Source organism: Dryas octopetala, chromosome 8, assembly GCF_963921425.1.
Source record: "Dryas octopetala chromosome 8, drDryOcto1.1, whole genome shotgun sequence".
Taxonomy (NCBI): Eukaryota; Viridiplantae; Streptophyta; class Magnoliopsida; order Rosales; family Rosaceae; genus Dryas; species Dryas octopetala.
In genome coordinates this window covers 4,102,898-4,123,250 of record NC_141373.1, presented here as the reverse complement: position 1 = coordinate 4,123,250, position 20,353 = coordinate 4,102,898, and the positions used below count along the sequence as shown (strand labels likewise).

Genomic DNA, 20,353 nt, shown 5'->3' with positions numbered 1-20,353 from the left:
TTCTGGTTTAACAGCGAAATTTCGCCGAAATTTCGAGATTTCGGCGAAATTTCGAAATTTCGGCGAAATTTCGGCGAAATTTTTCGAAATTTAGTCGAATCCGTGTTAAAATTTCGGAACCCCTAAAAAACGAAATTTTCGGCGAAATTTCGCCGAAAACTTCGAAATTTAAACCCTTGGTTATGACAGGCTTCCTCGTAACCCAATTGATGAAAAAAAAAAAAAGTTAATGTGATTGCCAAATCTATTTTCATCTCGAATTGATTTGATTTTTTCTTTTATTAAAATACGACAAATAAGTGGCATGAATTCGAAATCTTTTTTTTGGGTCAACACATGAACTCGATTAAATACATGTTTAATGGGAGGAGTACTTGGCATTTGGCGCTATATTAATTTTTTTTTTTTTGCTTTTTATTTTTTGTGCCCTCTGGGCTCTATTAAGTTTTATTTGGCGCTATATTAATAATAAGGTGCAATGTATGCAACCATTTAACACAAAGGAGTGATTGTCACCCCCTAGCTGGGTATGTCTCCATATGCTGCAAAATAATGTGTCCTCACAAAGGACAGTGCTTTAAAGCTTTTGGTTTAAATATTTTCTTTTATGGTGTGTTTGGATGGAGGAAAAAAACTCGGAATTTAAACAAAACTCAGTATTTAAGAAATTACATGCTCTAATTTCCTTGTTTGGGTTAATAAATACAGAATTTTGTAAATTCTAGGTGGAAAAAAACTTGGAATTTGAAGACCGTAAATTCCAACTTTAAATTCCACCTAAATTGGTGTCATTTTCAAAATTCTAATTTTTACAAAAGAAAAATAAATCGTGTCGACCATGTTGACACTGCTGCCAACGTCACCACCACTAACACCACCACCCCCGCCACCACCCCCGCTGCCGCTGCCGCCACCACCACCAACACCAACACCAAGATCGCCACCACCGCCATCACCGTCACCACCACCACCATCACCGTCACCGCCGCCACCACCATCACCGCCATTTCCAACACCACCACCGCCACCGCCACCGCCAACACCCCAATTTTAGCCACCACCATTTCTCCTACCGCTTGTGGGCCATTACCCCTATCAATTTGGTCAACTCACCATAAACATCATTTTTATTGTTGCCACCATCACCATCACTCACTTTTTGAATTAATGTATCAAAAATTAAAACTACCATAAATTCCGTGTTTAAACTCCATTATGTTTACATGTTATCCAAACAAGAGAATTTACATATTCTAGAATTTTAAATCACATCGTTTTAAATTCCGTCATTTGTGAATTCCTTAGTAATTTCAAAATACTTCATCCAAACGCACCATTAGTGTTTGAATTGGCTCATAGTACATTACGAATTTGTATTATATGTTTTTGTTTTTTTCTTGTTTTAATTATAAATCTAAGAATTTATATAATTTTATTTACACTTAAAAAGTGTTACAAATTTATTAATTTATTTAAAAAATTAGTAAAATTAAAAGATTAGAATGCTTAAGAATGATTCAAATCTAAATATTTTCTAATTATTATTATTTATTTAAATTTACGAAGATATGCTAAAAGAATAATAATTGACTAAAGACTATTGGCTTGGCTATGAATAGGATCCACGGGACCACGCTTCCCCAAGGAAAGTACATATCATATATTATTCATATCTAAAAATTATATGAACACCAGGACCAAAACAATTAATTGTTTGAATTCCCCTTTCGATTGGACTTTCTTTTCGTCTGTATTTTTATTTGACTAACAAATACACTAAGATAGCGTATAAAATATAAATTAAAATATATCCACTAACCCATATGAAAATAATTGCAGGATAAAAAGAAGAGAAAATAATTACAGAATCTTCTGTGGCATTACAATTTTGACCAAATGTGAAATGGAATAAGTCGTCAAGATCTTTTTTTATTTTCAGGTTTTTGGCCAAGAGATCCAAAACTTGTAGATTATTTTTCTCTATAATTTATTGCTTATTTTGCTTGAAGTTACACAAGCATAATTTAATAAGGGTTTGAGAACAATTTAAAGGCTATATTTTTTAATTTTTATAAAAATTAAATGAAATATTTTTTTAGTACTGTTATTCTCACATCTTTATCTTATTTCTTCATTCACCTTATTATTTTACCTTTTATTAAACTTTAAAAGTTATGAAAATACTATTCCCACCCACCAATTATTCCCATAATAACCCTAATATACTAATTCAATCACCGACTTACTAAAAACTCTTCACACCCTAAAATTATGTCTCACTCACCCATTCATCTCCTTCTACAATTTTTTTTTTTTTTTTTCTTACCCTATCGTCTATAATAATATCATACCTTTTTCAGTTTGGACTTCATTGTTTCGTAGGCCGGTTAGCATACATGATCCTGTGGGTGCTTGCAATTGATAGTAGTCTTACACAAATTTTAATGAATGACTTGGGCTTGTGGGGTTTAATAGCGAGTAACCCAAAAGTTTGAAGTGTGCATTTTCATTAAAGTAAGCCGGCGTGTCACCAAGTTTTTAAAGGTAGGTCGCCTATCATTGTTTTTTCCAATATAGACTTTATAAAAGACAAAAACTCAAAAATGAAAGTGAGGGAGATTCTGAAAATCTTCCATGTCGTTCTGTCCATTAATGGCTTTGTCAATTGGTAATTGGTTGGTGCTGACTCTAGGATTATGGGTGTAAAAGATTAAAAAAAATAGAAACGTTAATGATACTATCTATTTATTTATTTATTTATTTTCTAGTCAATAATTAAGTACAACACAATTTTTTTTGGTCAATAACAACCACACAACTTGCCATGGCCTACTTTGCATTCTCAGCAGTCAGCACATCGCTGTGTGTCCCTATTTTATACGAATCTTTTATAAAATATTTTTTTGTGCACAGAAAGCACGTTATCAAATACAATATATGTTAAATTAAGACAATATATATTGTGAATTAAATATCAAAGAAAAACTATTTAAAACAAATACATAAATGTATTTTCTCGACCACGTAAATATGTTAATATAGTTATTAATCGACAAAAATTTATAGTATGTATTAAATCTTTGATAAACATGAAATATTTATATGCATATATAGACAGAAATTTTCTATTATTCGGACGTTTGGGTCTTAATCAAAATCTGGTTCTACATGTTAAGCATTTTTTTATTCTTTTCTTTTTTTGAAGCAAAAGGACCATGTCAAGCTTTTGGATGGATGTTTGTCGTTCCAGTCCTCCAAATTAGCAACATAATTACATGCATTTGAACAGGTGGTAATTAATCTTCGTTCTTTCAATGTTTTTTTCTGTTTCATTTTGGTTCAACCATCGCTAGCTAGCTGCAGTATTGAATAAGAAAGTGTGTATAGTATTTATTTATTTATCTTTTGCTTATTGATTTTTTACTTCAATTTCATGACATTGCATGAGAAATTTATACTTTAATATGAAGTAATTAATAAACCCGTTAAAATCCAAAAACCAATTTGCAGGAGAAAATTAAAATTGGCAAAGTAGAAACAAAGTCAGAAGTGACGCGGGACCAAGGAATTAATTAGGTGAAGAGTACGTGTTGGATTATTTTTTTTGTGTGGTCGAGGTACGTGTTGGAATTGAATGGAGAGGAAATGGAGTGTGTGGGTCGTGTTGGACCAAAATCGACAGTACGTCCTCACCGTATATAATTAGTTTCTATCATACAAGTATACAACTACGTACAGACGTACAGTCTACAAGCACTGGTGGCCAAAGTCATTTTAGTCTCACTTGTATAATATTACAGGAATTCAGGTTGTGGACCTGTGGTTGTGTATTAATTAGCATGTTGCCACCACATTTAATTTACTCAACCAATTGCTAATAAAAGTATCTAAAATCCAAGCATGACGCGCGCATATTATTATTTTATTCGCCACATATATATTATATAACTATTTAAGCAAATAAATCAATAACTCATTGGTAAAAATACCAACATGAGACAAGATATAAATTAAAGTAAAAACATATATCCTAAATTCCAATTTCATATGCCCAGAAATAATTAAATTTATCTTATCGTATAGAGTATTAAGCTTTTTTAGAAATGAGGTATCCCATATACATAGCATTCTTTGATTACATTAGAATTGATTGAAATTTTAACTTATCATAACTCTAACTTATTAAATGACTTGGATAGTTATATACTATACGAGATCGATCGTTTTTTAAAGTCTCATGCATGCATAGATAGAATTAATTGAGCGAAATACAATTTACACTCCTAGAGTTTGAGGTGCTTTACAATTTTCTCGATCCAATTGTTTTGGTTTTTTCAATATAGTACTTAACTTTTTGTTTTGCTTATAATTGACTATTGTTGTCTGTCTAACTCTCTAATTAGACGTTGACGTGGTACATATGGGTCCCACATTTTTTCCAACATTTAAGGCCAAATAACCTCTCTTCATGGGCATTTTCAAGATATCAAGTTTGATATGTATTTTGAGAGATCATTCAAAAACTAAAATCCATTAAAGCACTTCCTATGAGGTCGTTTGCCTTAATTTACAAATTAGTAAATATATGAGACCTGCAAGGGTCACGTCATCAATTAATATCTTATTACATAGTCAAATAGACGTCAATAATTAATTATAAATAAATCAAAACGTTAAATACTAAATTAAAAAAATTAAAACAATACGGTGTAAGTTGTATAACACTCCAAATATCAAGGTGTAAGCTATAATTTACTGCATGCCCCCTTTTTAATATCAACAACTCAACATTACAAGGTGTAAGTTATAATTAATCTCAACAACTCAACTATCTACTGCATGCCCTCTTTTTAAAAGTCGCAGATCGAACTAGCTGGGAATGAATGAAGGTCATGCATTAGGCTGCTTATAAAAAGGAGAGAGGCTTGCTCTTTCAAACCTGTGCCAGTCAAGTTAACCCATACACACACAATTATCAGTCTCGATCTCTGGTTTTTCTTTTGACACCACCTTTCCTCCATGGCTTTCTCAGCACAAAGCCTTCTTCTCAACACACCCACCTCCGCTTATCTCACACCCACCAAACCCAAAATTCCAAACACCACCACCCTAGCCGCCTTCCCTCTCTCCCAAAAGCGCCCCGTTTTGAGAAAAACAAACGCAACTTACACAACACGCTGCTGCTCTGTCTCCGCTCCCTCCCAGATGCCACGTCATCCCGAATACATCCCCAACCGAATCCCCGACGACTGTTACGTCCGCGTCATGGACACCACGCTCCGCGACGGTGAGCAGGCGCCTGGCGCTGCGATGACGCGCGAGGAGAAAATCGTCATCGCGCGCCAGCTGGCGAAGCTGGGCGTGGATGTGATCGAGGCCGGTTTCCCGGCCTCGTCGAAAGATGACCTGGAGACCGTGAGGCAGATCGCGATCGAGGTCGGGAACGATGTGGACGAGTTCGGATGGGTGCCGACGATATGCGCTTGCTGTAGGTGCGTGAGGAGTGACGTGGAGGCGGCGTGGGAGGGAGTGAGGCACGCGAGAAGGCCGCGCGTGAACATATTCATATCGACAAGTGAAATTCATATGAAGTATAAGCTGAACAAGACGGCGGAGGAGGTTCTGAAGCTGGCCAAGGAGTCGGTGAGTTATGCCAGGAGCCTTGGAGCCAAGGACATTGAGTTCATCTGTGAAGACGCTGGAAGGTAATTTGGTCAACTCTCTCTCTCTCTCGTCGATCGATCATTCTAATAATTAAATGGAAAAACAGACAAAAACATTTGTATATATAAATTATAAAGACAAATAAATAAAGGGTAAACGCTTAATAAATTAGTTGAAAATTTGAAATGTTGATAGGGAAGACTCTATAATACAGTTACCGCATTTTAGATAATCACATTTTCTGACTTCTAAGTGTCAATTTCAATTATGAGTTTGCATTTGACTATTTGAATATAAACTTTTAATGGTAAATTAGATACTAGTATTAAATTACTAATAAATTTGATGAGAAATATTCTATCTTAATAACTTGGTGTGAGAGAGAAAAAAATCGATGCATCTCCCGTAAAGACATATGATGGCGGTACGTGTCAATTTTAACTTGTAATTCAATACTTTGAGTTGATTGTAGTTTAGCCAACAATATTAGTGGTTTAACCCTTAAATTTAATAGACTCAATTCTTTATTATTAAATATATATCATTTAGACGTTTATAAAAAAATTTACTATGCTGCATGTTTATATTGTTTTTAGATTATAAATAAAGATAAAATACCATGATGCCATCTTATTTTGTAACACTTTACTGCCTTCGACAGATCTAATTATAAGATTAGTATTTTTTTTAGATCTATTGTAAGATTGTATGGTTATCGAACGACAAAAGAAAAATATTCTATTATAAATCCTTTACATGGGCATAACTTGTCAAACGTTTCAACTTTGATTCACAATTATTCACGTTCAAACAAGAAAAATACTGTTGATGTCACTATAAAAAAATAATTTTGCAACTATTCAATGAAAGGGATTAAATATTACTTTATATTACCTAATCCACTTTTTACGTAACAAAAAAAATTATAGAATATAACCTATATATCGCAGACTAATATAATATTTTACTTTTTAAAAAATTTCAGGTCGTTAATTATGGTGTTTTGAGTTGGTCTTTGATATATTAGTGATCACTTTTAATAGTGAAAAATTTATACGTTAATAACAGAGAAATGGTTAAATTATCAATTTCATTTCGATTGTTTGACAAAAATTCCACTATTGTTCATATAGTTTTATTTTCAACAATTATGTCCTTATACTTTCAGTTTTTTACAATTAAAGACAAATTTTAATTTCTGCTCTGTTGATAGAAAATTTATTGATTATTTCGTCAATAAATTTGACGAAAATTAAAAATTGTTCTTAAAATGAAATTACAAGCATATTATTGTTGAAACTGAAATTAGAGAGGTAAAATTGATATTGTGGTCAACTACAAGAACAAAATTAACAATTGATATACCATACAAATGGTGTATGAAAAACTTTCCTTTACTGGACTAACTAGCTAGAAACATACATGGGTATTTAATGCACATGAAGGTCCGAGAAGGAGTTCCTGTATCGAATCTATGGGGAGGCCATAAAGGCAGGGGCCACAACTATTACGTTCACCGACACAGTTGGGTACAACTTTCCAAATGAAGTGGAGCAGATGATCAAGGACTTGAAAGCCAACATACAAGGAATTGAAAATGTAATCATAGCCGTCCATTGCCATAACGATCTTGGCCTTGCCAATGCCAATACAATTGCAGTACGTCATGATCATGATCACTCTCTTTCACTATATATAGTTACAATAAATACATTTCATTTGTGCTAAATTTGAAATCTCTCTGTTTATATATTTTAGTCTCGATGAATAATTGATCATGATATGATCCTTTATGTTTTATATTATATACTAAATAACTTAAAACTCTCCAATATTATTAATCAATAGGCTGCACATGCTGGTGCCAGACAAATTGAAGTCACAATCAATGGCATTGGTGAGAGGGCTGGAAATGCTTCATTGGAGGAGGTAATATATATTTTCTAATCAATAATGATACATATATATACGCATTTATTTCGTGAGAAGAATATTGTACAATAAGATATCATATGCTATTAAATTATCGATCTAACTAAATGACATATTTCAATATCTAATTACTTAATGTTCCAGCCCAAAAAAATATAATCTCAATGATACTATACCAGATGACACAGAAATAGATCTAACAATCTATAAATATAAATACTCTAATATAAAAAAGTAAATTAATTTAAAATTAAAGATTAACATTATATTTATATATTTGTACGTATAACATACGTATCAATTATTGACACGCTTTAAATAATTTTTCTCACTCTCATCCAAGACCTGCTTTCCCAATGTGTGATGTAGTTTGTGATGGCCGTCAAGTCTCGTGGTAAAGACATACTTGGGGGGCTTCACACTGGAATAAACACCAAGCATATTGTAACCGCCAGCAAGATGGTAATAATTCTTCTTGAATCTTAATTTGGTTTATTTTATTTTTACTTAAAAGTTAAACTATTTATTTACCCAAAAAAAAATATATATAACTTTTGGCATGCACTTAATTAATTATTAGGTGGAGGAGTACAGTGGCCTATCTATACAACCACACAAGGCTATAGTTGGAGCTAACGTTTTCTCTCATGCTAGTGGTATTCACCAGGTAATTAATATGGGATATTAATTTGTTGCTGTGTCCCTTAATTTTTATTAATTTCTTATTAATTAATGAGAACTTTGGTTTTTTGTAGGATGGTATGCTTAAAAATAAGAGTACCTATGAGATTATTTCACCTGAAGATATTGGGTTCTGCCATTCTAATGAAACTGGAATTGTTCTCGGAAAGCACAGGTTAGCACTTAGTAGTACCTTGCAAATCACATTTTTCGGGCTCAGGCTTATCGGTTTTATGCAACATGACTTGATAAAATCATATAACTCGAACACGACACAATAATACGACTTGATCAACTCAGTTCTGCTAATTTCTAATATTTTTTAAAATGTTTCTTGCTTGTTTGCATACAGTGGTCGACATGCTTTGAAGTCTCGCCTCTTGCAGGTATTAATTTAAATATTCTGCATTGAAAATATTGATTTGGTGAATTTATTTTCTTTTTATTTGTCACAAGTTATTAACTCCTTGTTAATTTTTTTTTTTGATATATTCAGATTGGTCATGATCTGGATGAAAAGAAACTTGACGTGGTGTTTAGGCATTTCAAGGCACTGGCCGAGACAAAGAAGGTATCAACAAATTAACATTTCAAAAATATATATAACGTTTAAGATTAAGAACTTAAGTTTTAACTCTTAAATTTTAAGTTCTTACACTTAAAAATTATCAACCCGTGAAGCACGGAGAAAATTGGGTATAGGCATGAGAATGTGGCATATATAACTTGCATGTACGCAAATATCTGGGAATCATGAACTTCAAGTCCTTTACTAATTAGTAATTATTGATTGGGTTTGCACCTTAATTGCAGTGTGTTACAAACGAGGACATAGAATCCTTGGTTTCTCAACACGTAAAACCAGAAGCGGTGGCCATCTAAAGGTATCTTATTATTCTTAACCAGATATTTTCAGCATTGCAATTGTTTAGATTATCTTAAATTTATTGAATAGTTGCTCGAAATTAATATGAATTAATTTTTTCTTCTTCTTGTTGCAGTGTTAGTAGTGGGGATGGCTATGCAGTGCAATGCACTCAAGAAACTGTTATGGGATTTGGATTTGCCAAGGAAGGTCTTTGTAGAGTGATGTTACTCGTTTTGTTGTATTTGTGTTGACAAGTCATAGGCCTTTGTTAGTTGCTGGCCCCATAACTAATAGACAAATGTCAAATTGTTATTTGGAAACTGGAACAGCATTTTGTGCCATTTGCTTGTACGGTCGTACCTTCATAATAAAAATGTTCTATTCATTTTTTGCTCAAAAAGAAGAGTACTTTATCTCTCTTCCTTATTTTCTCAAAATATCGTAAGAGTTCTCGCCTTCTCTCTTTCCTAAACGCAAAAAGACAAAGAAAATGGGAATGGTGATGGCTTCATAAACACAAGACAAGACTCATTTTCACATGCCTTTCAAGAAAATTATATCGACCAACCGGCATGCCAATTCCATAATAGTTGAAAGTGATGTGATTTTCAGTTGAGTTTTTTCCTTTTAATGTTATTTTCATTACATGAAAGGGAGCAAAGTACTTTGGGATGTGATATTGCACACCATAACAAAATTATCAACTCAGGTTTCATTATGGATAGATTGATAATTTTTTACAAAAACATTGTACAACATACTTTTTAAAATTCTAAAACCAAATATTACCAGTACAGATGTTTTGTTTCCTTGTCATTGGCTGCTAAGCCTGCTATCCTGGCAAGCAAAAATAGGTTTTCAGATAAACCTAATAAAAAGTTTCCAATGAATTGAAAATGAAAATTGAACCTATTTGTTCATTAATAATTGGATTTTCACAACTTAAAATTAATTTTACGTTTTGTGTTTCTTCAAGACTCTTCTCTTCTTTTGTGTTTCTTTGACTTCTTGATATGCTGGTCACTATTGACAGAAAATGCTTCAGCTCCGGTTGTAGAAGGTTCTTGCATAATTGATTCCCCCTCATTTTCTCTCCTCCTCTTATTACTCCTACAAATTATTTTAACAATTAGAATGCAGAAACTACTTCCTTTTTTCTTTTTTCAAAATAGATTCGGTAATATTAAATAGAAACTGTTTCAAATTCTGGAATTCCAAGGGGAGTGAAAAACCTGTCTGTTAGTGAAACATCTTCCATATGTTTATCCAACCAGCGAATGTTCCCTGTGTGACCAGGAACCAAAGAACCAGAAATATGCAGTATTTCTTCATCCAAACTGCAAAGATGAATCGATGCCATGAACATACATATAATTAAAATAGGAAGTTCAACAGTATATCATTTCAATTGTACAAGTATGTCATACGTTGACAAATGTTATCACCAAATATCACAACTACATAGAAAATCATATAACATTACTTTCTTCAATATGTTGAAGATGTGGAGTATTTTACAGCAGCATCTAGACAGGGATGATTTCAATATTTAACTTTTTATAATGGTTTCTAGATATAACTTTTAGATCGGTGCAAAAATCTTCTTTTTCATATATATATATAATCAACCCTTTACTTCATTATTGATCAAAGAAGAGGAATGGGCAAATAAGGCATCTCCCTCCTACAAACCCATCAAATTCTAGTTTATAATAAAGCACAGATATCTAATTACATAAAAATATAATGATGTAGATTTGTTCTTGTCAAGATATGCAGAATCCCAACACTATGAACACTTAAGCTGGTGCTTGTGACAAAGATCTCAACCAGTTTACCACTTTGTGACAAAAATAAAAGTAACTCAGGCATCCCAGAAATGCTTGTGACTTTTTCTTTTATGCAAGCAGTGCCTAGATGTTTATAGGCAGAACACCAACACAATGCCCAAAAGTACCCTACTATAGCTCTAAAATTGTATGCAAGATTAGTTTAAAATATGATACAAAATGGCTCCGAAAAAGACACACCACAAGAAACATACCACTATCGGTTTGTTTTAATAATAAAATGGTAATAGAAATCATAGGTCACCTTTTGACTAAAAGCCGTATCATGGTTCCAACTTTTATTACATGACGCTTGTGAAATTTGCTAACAAATACTTCCTCGCCGCGTTTACTCTATGAGAATATTGGCATATCAGAAAGGAAAAATGAATTAATATTGGGATTGTTAAGGATATGAGCTTTGAAACATAATGATGAAGAAAAATCTTACAGTCTTATATATAAACTCTTCGCGAATATCTTTTTCTGTTATAATAGCAGATGAAAAGCCAAGAATGACGACATGAATTGATCCTTCTGTGAGTTTCACCACCTTTCCTTCTGAAGTGAAAAGACAATACAAAACAATCAGCAAGATAAACATTTATAAATACAAAGAGCAGCACGTGCACGTCATTCAACAGCAAGATGCGGAAAAAGGTCATTTTTGCTTAATAACAGAACAAACCAATTTTGAACTTAACCATTGACAATATTATGCTCAAAGGGTAAAAATTTGTATCTATGTCTCCTGTCATTAGTTAACATAAAAGACAAAAAATAATACCTAAAAGCATATCTGGCTTTGGAGAAAAAAGTAATAACTTTGCCCTTAGTCTCACAGAAAAATAAGGATGAACTCCAGGAAGAATCTTTGCAATCTTATCTAAAATGTTGAATTCATAAGCCAACACGACACCATCAAAGGTTTCATTGAACCTGTGTGGGACACCAGAGAAAGAAAATCAAATACAAAAATTGGCAAAGAAACTACAATCATCGTAAAACATAAAACATGAGAAATAGAATAATATTGCAACAAGAGCCAACTGATGAATTTAGAGGATTACAATTAAAAAACAAATTCGAAAACAATGCACAGTAGTCCTATACCTTGCAACCTCTAAAACTGCAGAAACTTCATGCCCTTAACTATAGTAAATTAGTTGACCAACAACAAAACTATGAAAAATTAGCTATGATTCTCTTTCTAAGAAAATTTACTAGTTGGCCATATAATGTGGGAACATTCAGAAAATTCTTGTTTATTGCAAGCAATTTCTTTATTTTTATTTTTACAAACAAAAAAAAAATGGGAAAAACCTCTGCTTCTCTCTGAATATGTTATCCTTATTGTGCAAACATAATCTCCAGAAGCTTACGAATTGAGAAATTTGACAACAGAAAAAACCTCCATGAACAATCATTAAGTGGGAAAGCTTCAAACCAATCATATAAACAATACAAGAAATTATCGAGCACTAGAAATATAAGAAATTAAAGATTAAATAAAATAAAATAAAAGAAAGGGTGACGAAAAAGTACTTGAAGAGCATAGAGCTAAGCTCGCGCAGGGTGGCTTGGTAGACATTCTTACTCTTCGATGGATGCAAAAACACCACCATGTTGGTATCTGAAACCTTCAACCCCTGCATTTCGCGCCCAAATAAACCGGAGCTAGGGTTTACTATGGCAGACCCTAAAACCCCCAAAACCCTAAAACCCCTCTTAGTAATTTGCTGCGCGTCACAGATTCTCAGGTTCTCTTGCAAAGGAAAGTTGCAAGGTTTTTGCTTCTCTCGCTCTGAATGAACGGGTCGTTCTCCATTCTGCGTACATATTTGGGTTGGGCCGTGGATGGACCAAGGCAGACCAGAATGAAAGGCCCAAATCGGGCCCATCACATTCAAACAAATGGTCCATGAATATGTCAGAGCCAATGGTCATCTAAAAGGTATCTTATCATTCTTAACTAGGTATTTTCAGCATTGCAAATTTGCAATTACTTAAATTATCTTATACTAATAGACAAAGGTAAATGACAATATAAATGTTCCAACAATCAAATTTCTCATAATTAATATGAATTATTATTATTTTTTCTCTATTCTTCTTCTTGCAGTGTTAGTAGTGGGGATGGTTTGCAGTGCAGTGGCCCACATTGATGCACTGAACTAGATAAAATAGGAATAAGTTTTATATTTTATTTTTGTGTTACATTAAAAAGAATTGAACTCTAAATCTATTCTGATTAAAACTATATTTCAATTTTACAAATCAGTCCATGTGAACCCTATAATGACACGGGTACAACCGTACAATTCAGCAAATACACAAAGGTGAAGAAGACACAATGTAAATGGGACCAACGCTGCTGACTTCAGCACAGTATCAACCAATTTTGCTTTACAAATCAGTCAGCATTATTTCTAGACTGGCACGTGTTCAATTCATGCAAGAATAAAGGACAAAATGACAAAATTGGCATATCAAAGCTTGAAGAGCATTTGTTGTTATCGGGCCTTTTGGGCCCTCTTTCACCAAAACAAAAACCATCAAGACTCAAGAGCATTCACTGTTACAGGAAAAGAATTATGGATTCTAGGAGTCTAAGACGAAAACATTGATTTCTTCAAAATGACACAAGTCATTTTTCACACCAAGTAAGAAATCTAAAAGCTCAAAAGATAAATATGAAACTCTTTTATTTTCATATTTTAAATCCCTAATTTAATTATCAACGACATATGTCATTTATTTAAGTTTCTAATTCATTTTTATTCTAAATTAATTACCAATGTTCAAAACCAACAAAACAACACATAAACTTAAAAACCTAGCACACAAATTTGTAGAAGGAGAAAACTATTACTAGGCAATTTTATGAACACTATGCAGCTAATGTCACTTACATCTAAAACGAAGTACACCTAATTTGAAAGTTCCTGTCCCCCAATATTAATGTTAGCTTGGAATGGCAGCTCTATTATTTAATGAATGAATTGAATTGAGCAGCTATCTAGAAGCATATATCAACCTCAAGAGTAAAGAGCTACCACCTACTGCTTCTACTACATGGCCCGTACAGCTATAATTAGCCAGCTGAATTTCCTTTGGTTGAGATATGTTCAGTAGAAGAACACATGCATATTAATGTGTGCACACCCACTTGTAGCACTTGGGTGTTAATTAAATTAGATGTCTAATCCCAACCCATAATACTTTATTAACTTATGTGAGATTTAAGGGATTAAAAGTGCAGGACTTTCTTAGTCAGTTAGTCTTTTACTAATTTGTTCTTTTCTGAGATTGATGTCTCTTTCAAGTTCTCCAATAAATAGTTGCCAGAAAATTAAAGAGAAGGTGGGAGACTCGATCTAAACTCTAGAGGAAGTCTGTGAAAAAATATTGTGAGGAAGTTAACCATTACAACATTTATGAAACACACTTTTATAGAATTAATGGAATATTCATATGTATATAGAAGGAATTCACATATCACCATCAATGAAAAAATTTCATAATAATGACTGAAATTTGACCACATGTATGAAACAATATTCAATTGAGATAAAGCATAATATATATATATATATATATTTAGTCAAGTCAATTGGGAGCACGTGTATTTATTTTTTTTTGCTGACAAAACAACACGTGTAATATTAGGGGAGAGAAAAACTTACTTATAATAAATCAGCCATCATGTTATTAAATTGAAATACCAAATTAGTCATATCTCTGCAGCCATATAATAATCAAACAAAACTATTTAAGTACTTAATTAATTATCGATCATTACATCATAAGAGGGATTTGTGCAGATAATCAGTACTTATCTTTATGTTATATTTGTATGGACATAATTATGAGATAATAAGAATAATAACTCCCAACTCAAATATATATAATATATATAACATACAATTTTAAGTGCACCTAAATCTTGTTGTATGGAATCCCTTGTCGTTCAAAGTTCAAACGATCATCTTATTCTTTGAACAACATATCAATTTTTACACGTTTAATTGCAATGATGATTTGAAAATTTTAAAAGAGGACTGTTGGTAGGTATGATATCAAGTCGATCCACTGCAGCATATATGGAGTGTTAACATTGGTAGCTAGGTATGGTATATGGTACCATCAACAGAGGTCTAGTATTGCCTCAGATATTTGTGGAATTAATGGCTGCAATGTCTACAAGCTAGACTACAACATAACTTATGGCACCGACAAGCAAAAAAAAATTTATTAAATTTAATTAGTTATATTAACTAAGTTACCGTCTCTTATTCATAAATATTCATAATAACATTGATTTTGTTTCGCCTCTTGGGATATTCTTGCTATTGGCAATTAATTTTCATAATATGATAGCATTGGTTATGTTTTTGAGATAGAATACTTAGATTCCATATATCTATATATACCTGATTGGATCACCTCAAAATATATCTAGCATTTGATTTGATGGCTTTCTCAGCAGCAAACGTTGTTACTATCTCGGCTGCTCCCATACTCTCAAAACGCAGCATTTGGAGAAAAACAAACATAAGTTACAATATGATTACACGCACACGCTGCTCTTCTGGTGTCTCCCAGAACCAGCCACGTCATCCCGAATACATCCCGAACCGAGTCCCCGACGGCGGTTACGTCCGAGTGTTGGACACGACTCTCCGGGACGGAGAACAGGCTCCGGGGGCCACCATGAGCCGGGACCAAAAACTGGGCATTGCGCGGCAGCTGGCGAAGCTGGGCGTGGACGTGATCGAGGCCGGCTTCCCGGCCTCGTCCAAAGACAATCTGGAGAGCGTGAGGCTGATCGCGACGGAGGTCGGGAACCAGGTCGACGAGTTCGGCTACGTGCCGGCGATATGCGCATTGTCGAGGTGCGTTCGCAGCGACATAGACGCCGCATGGGAGGCGGTGAGGCACGCCAAGCGCCCGCGCCTGCTTTTATTCATATCGACAAGTGAGATTCATATGAAGTATAAGCTGAACAAGAATGCGGATGAGGTTCTCAGGCTGGCCATGGAGGCTGTCAGTTATGCCAGAAGCCTCGGAGCCATGGATATCGAGTTCGGCTGTGAAGACGCTGCAAGGTACGTACGTAAAATCGACACATTAACGTACGGAATCTGCCTGCTTCCTCTAATTATATATATATATATATATAACTGCATGCAAATATGCAATGCAGGTCTCAGAAGGAGTTCCTTTATCGAATCTATGGGGAGGTTATAAAGGCCGGAGCAACAACTATAGCGTTCGCAGACACAGTTGGGTACATGTTTCCAAATGAAATGGAGCAGATGGTTAAGGACTTGAAAGCCAACGTAGTAGGAATTCAAAATGCAATCATAGCCGTACATTGCCATGACGATCTTGGCCTTGCCAATGCCAATACAATTGCAGTATGTCATCATGATCATATATATAATCACTCCCTTCAAAATTTGTTGCAATGTATCACACTTTCGACTTGTTCTATATTTTAAAAATAAACATATTTTGATCTTTTAGATCAGAATGAGAGAGAGAGAGAGAGAGGAAACTTTTAGGTAGTATATTATAATAAATTTTTTTTAATTGGTAAAGTACGTAAGATTAAATGCAAAATTTAGGTGAATAAAGTGTACAAAACCATGATCTATATAAGATAACCACTGAAAGGCCCCATAAAATGACAAACACATGTTGACAGACATTCGTCTGCATTTTTATACTAACAGTGACGAGTGACCGGCTAGGGTGCCAAGCGCTCGGCTACTGCAATGCAGTAATAGTTCCAAGCGTAACTGCAGTGCAAATTTTTTTTCCCAGTTTCTATTGGTTTTTTGATAATTTTTTATTGCTGTTGAGCCTTATTTGAGTGTGACAGGAAATTTATGAAGTTAGGATATAAAATTTTAAGTTTTTTTTTTATTTTATTTAAAAAATATATAAATGTAACTGCAAGTCTGCAAGGCAAAAATGTGTAAAAGAGTATTACTGTAGTGCAAATTAAAGCCAAGCGTTTGACTTATTTTTTGTCCTTAAATGTAAAAATTCTCCGTCTATTTGTTTTTTAGTGGGTTAAGTATGAATTAGGGTGCTGGCCAAAAAAAAGGTATGAATTAGGGTGTTTTAGTAAAAAAACCATATATATAAATATATACTAAATAACTTAAAACTCTCCAATATTATTAATTAATATAGGCTGCACAAGCTGGTGCCAGACAAGTTGAAGTCACCGTCAATGGCATTGGTGAGAGGGCTGGAAATGCTTCATTGGAGGAGGTAAGATATATTTTCTGATCTGATTGTATAGTTTACACATTTATATATATATGTTCAATATTTAGAGATAACGTTTTCTTGTTAGACAACTTAGACTGGACCGGCTTTCAGATATTATATTATTAAATTATAAATCTAAATGATACCTAGTTTTCTTTTGTCGAAAAATGTCATAAATTTAAGATCAATTAAAAAAAATCTATCTATCATTTCTTAAAAAAAAAAAAGTACATTTAAATAAGAATGATCTAATTAAAATATTTATATCAAAATAATAATCTAATACTTATTTCAATTTATTAGTTTGACAACACAACTAACAAGCAAGAAAATATTTTATACTAGGATTTGGAAATTGCTTTCACCTGGAAGTAAATAGCTAGATTGCCTTTAATATTTTTTCACTCTCATTCGACATCTGTTTAATTCCCTATTTGTGGTGTAGTTTGTGATGGCCGTCAAGTGTCGTGGTAAAGACATACTTGGAGGACTTTACACAGGAATAAATACCAAGCAGATTGTACCCACCAGCAATATGGTAATAAACTAATAATTCTTCTTCTTAATTAATTTGGTTGATTTTATTTTTACTTAAAATTTAAAACCTTTTTATTTACCAAAAATAAAGTTCAAACTTTTTGCATGACTTAATATTTATTTAATTAGGTGGAAGAGTACAGTGGACTAACTACACAACCACACAAGGCTATAGTTGGAGATAACGTTTTCTCTCACGCTAGTGGAATTCACCAGGTGCTTAATTCATATTATTCGTTGCTATTTAATTCCATTCATTTGTATTAATGAGCTTAGCCTAAATTTATTATTTTCTTGAATCATTTTAGATCGATGTACTATATAAGCTAGTACATCTATACAACTAATTTAGATGGAACTCATCTATACAAATAATTTAGTGAGTCTCACCCTGTATTGGAGATGAAGTATACATATGGATACCATCAATGTGGTACAAATAATTTTATCATTTTCTCATGTTATTCATATTTCCCAATAATCTGATGAGGTTAACATGTTTGAAGACCATCATTTGCAAGACGAGTTATACAAATGGTTTCTAGTGGCCAATTATATAAAGCAAAAATATTTTTAAAGATAGGAGTATCTATGAGGTTAATATATATTTTTTTTTTCTTTTCTGTTTTAGGATGGAATACTTAAAGATAGGAGTACCTATGAGATTATTTTGCCTGAAGATATTGGGTTCTATCATTCTAATGAAACTGGCATTGTCCTCGGAAAGCTCAGGTACGTTAGTATTAGTTCTTTGCACAAAATCTTTCGTCACATTTTTCGGGCTCAGGCTTGTTGCTTGTATGCAACTCGACTTGATAGTTAGAATCATATAATTCGAACACGACACAATAATACGATTTGATGGACTCAATTTTGTAACTTTTTAATTCATTTTCTTTTTAAAAAATGCTTCTTGCTTTTTTGCATACAGTGGTCGACATGCTTTAAAGTCTCGCCTCTTGCAGGTATTAATTTGATTATTCTTCTTTGAGAATATTAGTTTGGTGAACGTATCTTTTCTTTTTTCTGTGTATTTGTCACCGATTAAGTCCTTAGTTATTTTTTTTTTTTCTAGTGGCCAAAAAAAAAAAAAGTCCTTAGTTATTTTTTTTTTGTATATATTCAGCTTGGTCATGATCTGGACAAGGACAAACTTGATGAGGTGTTTAGGCATTTCAAGGCACTGGCTGAGACAAAGAAGGTATCAACAAATTTAACATCCCATGGTCTCCATATAATGATTAAAAAAAAAAAAAAAAAAGCTGTAATGCTAAATATATCACCTTTATACCATTAATTGTATGTATCACATGTCTAGTAAAAGTAGAGGCTGCACTCACAATTGGTTCACAACTTTATTAGAGATGTTGTGCTAAAAATGTAAATAATCCAATCTTTGGGAATCATGAACATCAAAACTTTTGCTAATTAATAATTATTGATTGGGTTTACATCTTAATTGCAGTGTCTTACAAACGCGGACATAGAATTCTTGGTTTCTCAACACTTAGAACCAGAAGCAGTGGCGATCTAAAGGTACTTTGTTCTTATAATTAACTAAATTTTTAGCATTAAATATTTTGCATTAGCAATTTTTTTAATTATCTTATACTTATAGAAAAAGGTAAATGACAGTATATATGTATGTTCCAATAATCATTTTTCTAAAAATTAACAATTTAATTTTTTCCTTCTTCTTCTTCTTTTTCTTTCTGCAGTGTTGGCAATGGGGATGGGGTGGCAGTGTAGTCGCCGACATTGATGCACTGAACAAGATATTAGCTTTTACATTAAAGGCTCCCGGCCGCAAGAAGCTGTTTTTGTTGGAATTGATCGATTGTTTAAACGTACGATTGTGCAAAGCATATTGTACAATTGATTCATGCATAGACCTATATATGTTAGTTGTTGGTCGGTCCGTGCAAACATTTGCTTGTTTTTCATCTATCTTCGATTATTCTTCTCTCCAAATGGAAAGACATATATTATTATTATTATTTATTTTTATTTTTTATATTGGAGGAAATTGAACTTTATAATTAGTTAAATCGTAACTCTTACTCTACTCATCTTAATCACTTTGAACTAATCTCAAACACTTACAAATCTCGACCTCTCCCTCCTTTCCAAATCCAAAAACAGAACAGTAATCAATGACGTTCATGATCAGTTGAACACAAGACTAGCTCATTTTCATATCTCCACGATTTTAATAACCAAATTAGACATATGCATTAGTCATTAATGAAGTGACCCAATATAAAATGTTAGCTTGGAATGGCAGCTCTATATTTAATGAAGAAATTGAATTGTGTAGCCAGAGCCAGAAGCATGTATCATCCTCAACACTAAAGAGCTACCACCTACCTACTGCTTCTACTACATTGCAGAGCTATAATTAGCCTGCTGAATTTCTAAGTATTTTGGTTGAGATATGTGCTATAACAGTGAGGAGTAGAAAGAGAAAGGCTAGGAGCCTAGGACCCTGTCTAACCCTCCCCTAAGTCACAACTACTCACAAGCATCATTAGCTAGCCCATCTTGAGCACAAAAATAT

At 33.2% G+C, this 20,353-nt stretch overlaps 3 protein-coding genes across 3 annotated transcripts; 2 read left to right on the top strand and 1 right to left on the bottom strand.

Moving 5' to 3' along the window:
* Positions 1 to 4,854: 4,854 nt before the first annotated feature.
* LOC147276198 (2-isopropylmalate synthase 1, chloroplastic-like) lies at positions 4,855 to 9,539 on the top strand. Its single transcript, XM_086253243.1, has 10 exons — positions 4,855 to 5,705; positions 7,110 to 7,323; positions 7,513 to 7,593; positions 7,966 to 8,058; positions 8,177 to 8,263; positions 8,352 to 8,452; positions 8,630 to 8,663; positions 8,774 to 8,848; positions 9,091 to 9,161; positions 9,279 to 9,539. The coding sequence occupies exons 1-9, from the start codon at positions 5,020 to 5,022 to the stop codon at positions 9,157 to 9,159; spliced, it is 1,440 nt and encodes a 479-aa protein (XP_086109369.1). The 5' UTR covers positions 4,855 to 5,019; the 3' UTR covers positions 9,160 to 9,161; positions 9,279 to 9,539.
* A 305-nt stretch (positions 9,540 to 9,844) lies between these two features.
* LOC147276197 (DNA-directed RNA polymerase I subunit rpa43-like) lies at positions 9,845 to 12,768 on the bottom strand. The gene is made up of 6 exons (XM_086254968.1): positions 12,520 to 12,768; positions 11,762 to 11,913; positions 11,426 to 11,535; positions 11,240 to 11,328; positions 10,378 to 10,482; positions 9,845 to 10,255 (listed from the first exon to the last, which is right to left on the bottom strand). The coding sequence occupies exons 1-6, from the start codon at positions 12,627 to 12,629 to the stop codon at positions 10,117 to 10,119; spliced, it is 705 nt and encodes a 234-aa protein (XP_086111094.1). The 5' UTR covers positions 12,630 to 12,768; the 3' UTR covers positions 9,845 to 10,116.
* A 2,679-nt stretch (positions 12,769 to 15,447) lies between these two features.
* LOC147276196 (2-isopropylmalate synthase A-like) lies at positions 15,448 to 19,711 on the top strand. Its single transcript, XM_086253681.1, has 10 exons — positions 15,448 to 16,082; positions 16,181 to 16,394; positions 17,179 to 17,259; positions 17,705 to 17,797; positions 17,926 to 18,012; positions 18,428 to 18,528; positions 18,728 to 18,761; positions 18,923 to 18,997; positions 19,262 to 19,332; positions 19,515 to 19,711. Exons 1-9 carry the CDS (start codon positions 15,448 to 15,450, stop codon positions 19,328 to 19,330), a joined length of 1,389 nt encoding a protein of 462 aa, XP_086109807.1. The 3' UTR covers positions 19,331 to 19,332; positions 19,515 to 19,711.
* Positions 19,712 to 20,353: the final 642 nt, after the last annotated feature.